The sequence below is a fragment of the Acanthisitta chloris genome, unplaced genomic scaffold, assembly GCF_000695815.1.
Source record: "Acanthisitta chloris isolate BGI_N310 unplaced genomic scaffold, ASM69581v1 scaffold4392, whole genome shotgun sequence".
Classification (NCBI taxonomy): Eukaryota; Metazoa; Chordata; class Aves; order Passeriformes; family Acanthisittidae; genus Acanthisitta; species Acanthisitta chloris.
In genome coordinates, this window is record NW_008658702.1 from 54,145 (window position 1) to 62,157 (window position 8,013).

General features: G+C 44.7%; 1 protein-coding gene across 1 annotated transcript; it reads right to left on the bottom strand.

The window, feature by feature from the left end:
* Nucleotides 1-3,614: 3,614 nt before the first annotated feature.
* LOC103812183 (biorientation of chromosomes in cell division protein 1) lies at nucleotides 3,615-7,622 on the bottom strand (the record flags this gene model as incomplete). Its single annotated transcript, XM_009085193.1, has 3 exons — nucleotides 3,615-3,741; nucleotides 4,953-5,153; nucleotides 7,498-7,622. Coding segments are annotated over 2 exons (324 nt in total), but the record flags the coding sequence as incomplete, so codon positions are not given.
* Nucleotides 7,623-8,013: the final 391 nt, after the last annotated feature.

Genomic DNA, 8,013 nt, shown 5'->3' on the forward strand with positions numbered 1-8,013 from the left:
TGTGCCGTGGCTCTGATGGTGTCTAGACGAGCGTTGGTTACTGCCCAGTCATGTTTCTCAGGCTGACTCGGCACTGGTGTGGGCTCAGCACTTTGAGTCATAATGCAAGAACTGAAGCTATGGTTTGAATCACAAAAATGCAAGAACTGAAGCTATGGCTCTGATAGAACCTCATGGCACAACCCCCTGGGGCCACAGGCACTACTGCTGCTCCTTTAGCCTCAACCTTGTTCACACCAACCAGTGAATTACAGGTTTGGGTAGGTCAGGATTTAGTTTCACATCCTAGATCTGTGATTTTGTCCTTGATAACTTGGGCTGTTCATTTTTCTCCCCTAATCCTCACTGCTATTTGTTTCCTATTACTGAACCTTTTGGAAATGAGGATCTGCTGTGTGATTTGCATTAGACAAGTACAGTCAGAGTTCATGGAAACACTTGGTGAGAGCTGTTTCCACACCTTGCTGAGCTGATTCACTCAGGAGTCAGCAAAGGCTCTGGAGTGCTCTTTCTGCTTGAGGTTTATTACAGAGGCATCGAGACAGAAATGCAGCAATAGTTTATCTCCCTCTTACGGTTAAATCCTGAACAGCCACGCTGGGAAAGGCAGGGAAGGAGCAGAGAGGGAGTCCCTGCACAACCACCTCGGTGCTTGTGGATGATGCTCACAAGCAGTAACTCCCCTCTCTTTAAGGAAACTGGTAAAATATACTTTCACTGCAGTATGAGCAGCAAAATACCTGTGAAGGAGTTTAACTGCTCCAGTCCCTTGTGAGTTTGAACTGGGAGCTGGTTACAAATGTAATTATAGCATGGCTTGGGTTGGAAGGGACCTTAAAGATGCTATTAGATAATGGCAGTTTTGATTCTGTTTCTTTTGGTGTACTCTGCTTGAGTCAGTGTCTGACTTGCCAAGGGACTAGACACTGGTCAATAAAACAACTGAGGAGGGCAGAGAACTGGCTGGACTCAAGTGTTTGTTCACTGAGTTCCTTTCTCCATGGCACTTAGCTGCATGATCACCTGATGTGGGATGTGTCTTGAGCTGATTGTGTTGAATTATGCTGTGGTATCAAGCCTGAACCAAATGATTCCCTTAAAAACCTTCTCTGCACTTGCAAAAGGGCTGGAAGAATGCATGTGCCCAAAATCCATGCTCAGGTGAGACTGGTCTTGCTGAGATGCTCAGCAGCTGTGGCTGCCTTGCTCTGTTTGCAATGTGTTTCAGGTTGAATCACAAGCATCATTTCTGGAGCTGTTATCACAGAACAGCTCCATAGTGAGTGTCTTGGGGATTTTTTTTAAATGTAAGACTTGCAAGAGAAGTTACAAAAAATAATTAGGAATATTAATACTTTATAGTAAGAATCACTTTTGCCTCAAGAATGTGTTATAAACACATTATTCATCACTTAACTCCTGATCAGAACATGTAATGAAGTTTATCTTGGACTGAAATATGTATGTCTGTAAAAATAACTTGGATTGCTTTGTGTGTTTGGTGATGTGCATTACATGTACATTTGTCAAGAATAATGGGGAAAGGCAATGGAATTCTGCCCTGTTTTTCTAACATGACAGCATTTGGGACACTGTTGAAGGAGCAGATACCAGGAGTGTTGTAAGGCTGCAGTCCAGAGCTTGGTGTGAAGGGAAAATAGATGGTGGGAAAGTAAGAAAGGTTCTGCAGTGCTGCAAGTGATGCTTGAACTGAGATGCTGGCGTAACATGAGAACTGCTGCTTGAATTCCTGAGTGTCTTAGGCCTGTCTGCCTGACCAGACTCCTCAGACTGTTTAGCACATCCAGCACAGCAAAACCAGACTCATACACTAACTTCAGTCCAACATTTTGCTACAGGGAACAGTTTGACTTCTACAGTGGGTGCACATTTGTCCTTTTGTTCTGGTGTGAAGATTTCTGTACTATCGCTGAGTTATTAAGGCTGGAATCCTGGTTCTATTAGTCCACAGGGACACGTGTGTATTATCAAAGGGCACTGCCTAAAATATTGGCCTTGGTGGGTTTTGTCACTGTCCCATCATGTCAGGTGTGTTTCTAAAGCTTCTTACTTCCAAGACTGATCCAAAGCAAGGACTTCAGAGCCCAAACATGAAAGACTCTGACCCCACAGATGGATTGGCTGTCTCAGCTCAGTAGGTGCTTCAGATCTGATCTGGAAGTTCCCAGAGTCACTGCAGTCATGCACTGAGCACAGGCTGAGCCCCACCAAAGGCACAGCAGTGACAGTGCTCAGGGGTTAGCACAGCACCACAGCCAAGAGAACAATGGGGAAACCTTTTAAAAGCCACGACAGCTGAGTCTATTCTCCTTCACTCTTGTGTTTAAAGCACTTGTGAGGTAGGAAATACAGGTTGAGATTCCTTTTCACTGCTGTAAATCCAGCTCTACTTACTATTTAATCTGTCCCTGCTCCCTAACTACTAGTATTGTAATTCACAATTTGGCTAAGCACAGTCAGAATCCTTTTCACTTGCTCTTTTGACTCTTGTACCATTTTTTCCCCTCCATAAATGGCTCAGTTTCAAACAAGTGGTCGAGACACTCTAATAGAAGGTAAAAGATCTTTTTCTGCCAAGAGTTGCCCTTAAGGCTCTGAGGGAAAACATCTACTCCTGATTTGGAGAGCAGTCTTTAACCACCAAATCAACATGCACGAGAGAGCCCTTTACTCACACAGTCCTTACACATCTTATATGGAAAGAAATACTAATAACCATCTTATTTCATGATAAGAACCGACCCCACATGGTTAAACCAGCACTAACCTATGAACTGTGTTAGGTCACACTTGCACTAGGCTTCCAGTAATCAGGACTCCTGGATTGAAGTAGTTTTTCCTTAAGAAAAAAGGTTCTGAGGAAGGCAGGACTCAAGAGATGCTTTTTGAAGTGTTTTATTGCAAAAAGGTGTGGACATTTGCTGGCAGAAGAGTTGATCACATTCTCTGTTTGACTGTCATCCAGAGGACACTGCATGCATTCAAGCTGAAAGCATAGGACAGTTTCCACTAGGCACCTGAGAAATTTCACAGGAAAGGAAAAGTCTTTCAAGCTAAGAGACAAGTTTCAAACTGATCACCTGCTTTGGTGCCCTTTTGCTTCCCAGTTACCTAGGAAATAAGAATTAAATCAGCTATAGCCATAACCAATTGTGTTCCTGTGATGCAACAACAGTTATCAAGACAATTGATCTTGAAGCTTTATGTCCAGTTTTGAAGAGGAAATCTTTCCTAAAGCAGGCAGTGAGTTACACCTGACCTGGCACCTCCTGCTCGATGCTGTGTTATGCAGCAGAGGTGCATGACACCTCCTCTCACCTGCCTTATAGCAAAGGAACTCTCTTACTTGGTCTCTAAGAGAACATCCCACCCCCAAACCCTCTTTCCTTTTTTTTCCTGCTCCTAATATCTCAAACCACTTCCCTACTCCCTCCAGACAATCCCTTTTCCTTCCCACCCCCCTCACCCAAAGGCATAACTAATGAATACATGCTGCTCTGTAGTGCAGTTCATAGCACAGGTATCTTCACACTTTGGCTGTCTCTCTGCACACAGAGCTCCAGGGGCACCTGAATTTCACCACTTCAGTGCCTTCCCACAGGTCTGATAAAGGTTAATCATCTTTGGCAGAACAACAGTCCTGCACCAAAGGGAACAAGTGATCCATTGCCAATCTAATAGGGCATGTTGCAACTGCAGCTGCTCAGGATCAGGAACTCACTGCAAGGAAAAAAAGAGAGTTTAAAGGGTGTAAAAGTACCTTCATGACTTGCTGCATTTGGATAGATTAGGACATATTAACAGCTGCACTTTGCTGTGGGTTATAATGGACTTTTCAACCACTTGAACCAGATAAATGCAAAGATCTGGAGCATTAGAGCTGCAAGTCACAGGTAAGTAACTCAGGATGATACTACAACCCTTAAAACTTTGACTATTAAGCTCAAAATCATGCTAGTTGCCCTAATAATTCCAAGCATAAGAACAGCTGCTGCAAGTTAGTTATTCCTCCTTAATAAATCAGCTGTAGATCACAAGGAAAACCTTTGCTTTCAGAAAGCTCTGGCAGATGGAACAATCCACAATTAACTTCCTTTCATGCACTGTGGTTTTAAGTTCCCCAGCAAAGCTGCAGGTAGAAATTTTCCATCAAGATAGTGAGTGGGTCCTCAGGAAAGCAATATTCCAATCGAAGTTTAGATCCAGGCCCTCAGCAGAGATGGGCACATAGGCATTTGTGCTAAGACAGAGTAGCAATTATGCCCCCCTGAGGCCCCTGGAGTTATTTTAATCACAAAAGCCAGAATGAACTTGTTTGCAACAAAGGCACCCTCAGTGCTTTCAGCTGGAAAGATACAGGTTGCTCTATTTAAACCAGTCGATTTGGAATGAGGAGTTACTCCCTCCCAGAGAGTTCCCCTTCCTCTAGCAGTGACTATTTTGGTCGCTAACAATTCAACACTCCAGTGTATGTTCTCATTTCAATGCTAAAGCACAATAACTTGTCACCACTCTACTCTCACCTGTATTGCAGTAAAGGATATATATTTTTAATCCATTTGATATAGTTCTGAAGGTTCTCCAGCCAATTCCATGTCAATCACTGCTGGATATGCTTTTTTTTTCATTCTGGATATGCTTTACTGGAATAAAAGGCCTTTTGGCCTGATCCAAAATCAGCACTGGCAGAGCCCACAGTGTTCCTTGATAGCTGTTCTACATCATACCTAGGTCTTCAGTGCTGGTGTATTTTTAGCAGACACTTCAGTGGAAGCAGCTCAGATGACTGTGTGACATTGACAACTCACTGCTGATCAAAGTGTCCTCCCTGTCAAGCCAGAGAGAAGCAATGTCTCCTCTATCTGGCATTATACAAGTCACAGGGATGAGGTACATGAAAAATATAAGTAGTAAGTGCAGAGATACAAGACCTTTAGGAGGCATCCTGGGATGGCGCAGGAGGATCCTTGTTCTCAGGCTCTGGAGGAGGAGCTGGCACACTTTCCTCTTTCTTTTGGGCAGCCAAAAATTCATGAATTGCCCTCTCTATCTGGGGCCTGAAGATGTGGTTTAGTTTTGGATCCACCACCTGAGAAATAATTCTGTCCACTCCAGCTTCCAGCATTCCTGACCTTGAACAAAGACAAAGAAGTCATTCAGCTCCTCTGAAAAACTTCTCCCCAATCTCCTCCAGGAATTCTCCAGAGCCCTCCTGTCAACTGCAATTAGCATTAACATGGTGAGAACTGCAGCCTACTCAGTAGATCCTTAACAGGGAGTTGTTTCAATCACCTATTTCCCCCTCACCCCCTCTCACTGCTCCCTACAGAATTAACAACTAACATCTGGTCTCCCAGGTACTTAAATGACACCTTGGACAGGAGCCACTTTTACCAGGGCTCATGTGGAGATGAGGTCAATATGAAAGCAAACAAACATATTTGGGCACAAACAAGAGCAACAAGCTATTCTGAGGAGGAGGGCAGGTGAGAGCACAGGCCTTTTTTTGGCTGGCTGGAGGGAGAAGAGCCCTGTCCCCTAATAACAGCACTGTCACTAGCTCCTTGGAGCTGCTAGTCTAGACAGATGGGTATTAATTACAAACACAAGCCACCTAGCACACAGCAAAGCTGCTGGGCTGAACACTGGCCATTCAAGTGACTTATTACTTCAGGGGCTGCGTCAGACTCTTGGACTGTGGGGCACAGGCTGTCTAGAAGGCTTAAGTCATGTCTGCAAGGGAGCAGGGACAGGAAATGGAGATGGTGCTTGGCACTGGGAACAGGAGCCACAGGACCAGGGAGGCTGTGAATGTGGAGAGTGAGTGGGTGTAACCTCCAGGTAACACCATACTGTTCCGTGTGCTTGCAGCAAAGGGCAGACACAGATGGGCACCCTCAGGGCTCAGCCCTGCAGCTCCAGGAGGGACAGGGACTCTCCAAACTCCCCAATACTCTGCTCTTTACCCTCATGGTCTGCTTGAAGAGCACTTTGCATTCTTCTCATCACCAGCTCTCTGATGGAACAGTTTTCAACTGTCCTCTTGATTCTAGTGGTAGAGTAACATGGAATAAGAGCATTGAGGCAAACATGTCTCAAGGACTCCAAGACAAGGAAATTTTTTCTTCCAGTGGACACCCCTTCACTAATGACAGGTTAAACAAACTAATGTGATATGCTCTTGATTTATAGGTTCTAACACGTGCTCCTGAAAACGGTTTGTTCTGTGTGCCAAACATTGTTAGCTTTTCCTGTAAGCAAAAACACCATGATCCAAGTTCCCAACTGTGTCTCTCCCCACAATTTTTGCTATACAGTTACTTTCCATCAAACAAGCTAAAGCTCATACTTAACACTGGCATGAGGCAGCAACAACCTAAATCTCTAAACAGCAGAGTTTAAACTGGCTTTCCTTGATTTCATGCTGGAAATCAATCATAAAATCATGGAACGGTTTGGGTTGGGAGGACCTTACAGACCATCCAGTCCCACCCCTGCCATGGGCAGGGACACCTTCCCCTAGCCCAGGTTGCTCCAAGCCCCATCCAACCTGGCCTGGAACACTCCCAGGGATGGAGCAGCCACAGCTTCTCTGGACAATCTGTGCCAGTGTCTCAGCACCTTCACAGGGAAGAATTTCTTCCTAATATCCAATCTAAACCTTCCCTCTGTCAGTTGAATCCATTCTCCTTTGTCCTGTCCCTCCACACCCTTGTAAATAGTCTCTCTCCATCTTTCCTGTAGCTCCTTCAGGTACTGGAAGGCTGCAATTAGTCACCCCAAAGCTTCTCTTTTCCAGGCTGAACAATCCAAATTCTCTCAGCCCTTTCTCGTAGCAGAGGTTCTCCATCCCTCTAATCATCCTGGTGGCCCTCAGTGTGGTCTCTTTTAAGCAGAGACCAGGCTGGTTCAGTGTCTTTGCTGCCTGCTTGTGGTTGAAGTCTATACACAGAAGCTTTGGGGTCATTGGGATTCTTTCTTTAAAGAATCTTTAAAGCCTTTAAAGGCTCTTCTCTTTTCTGAAGATAAAGATCAAGGTTGTTCAGCTCAGTACATCAGGCTCAGTCTTGGCTATTTCACAGAATTATAAAGGTTGGAATAGACCTCTGACACCGTCAAGTCCGACCTGTGACCCATCACCACCTTGTCAGCTAGAGCAGAGCACTGACTGCCACATCCAGTTGTTCCTTGAACACCTCCAGGGATGGTGACTCCACCTCCCTGGGCAGCACATTTCATTGTCTAAATCTGCAGCAATAATTTGGCTGGAAAGCAAACACAGATCATTCACTACTCAGAATACCAACTTCAGGTGCATTTTGGGGGGAGTTTAGGCTGTATCCACTATTGTAATGAGCAGAGCATGACAGAAAGTGTTGTGAAAATCTCAACTGTGCAAATTCTCCCTTGCCTTAGGTGCTATTTGCCTCATCCCACAGCATCCGTGTTACTGTACAGACTTCGTTTCTCACTTACTGAATGACACTCTGCCTGAGCCCATTCCTTAGCTGGTTTTTGTTCATGGCTGGATTCCACTCTTGTTTGTCCAGGTGGGTCGACACAAAGTTGTCAACTTTCTGCCTCAGATTTTGATAGGCTGGCTAAAAAGAGATAAAAATAAATCCAGTTAAACACCTAAAATACCTCAAAACAATCCCCTGCCAGAGCCCTTCACAGTACATCTGCTGACACACACAGCCTGCTCTGTTGTCTGCATTCTCCCTGCTTCCACTTCCTGAACAAAGATAATTCTGTTTTACCTGGGAACACAACTGGTGATTGCACTGAACAGTCAGTGTGGGGTTAGAATAATTTAAATAGCTGCACAGATTGGGTTTTAAATTGTTGCCTGCTCATACTATTGCTTAGGGACATACAAACTGTGTAGACAGGAGAGGTTTAAGCAGAGTTCTTGTGTCTGGAAAGTGGCTGAGTAATATTGTCACTAGCAAAGAGCTTTGAGTATTTGGTTCTGTGACACTATCAGAGAAG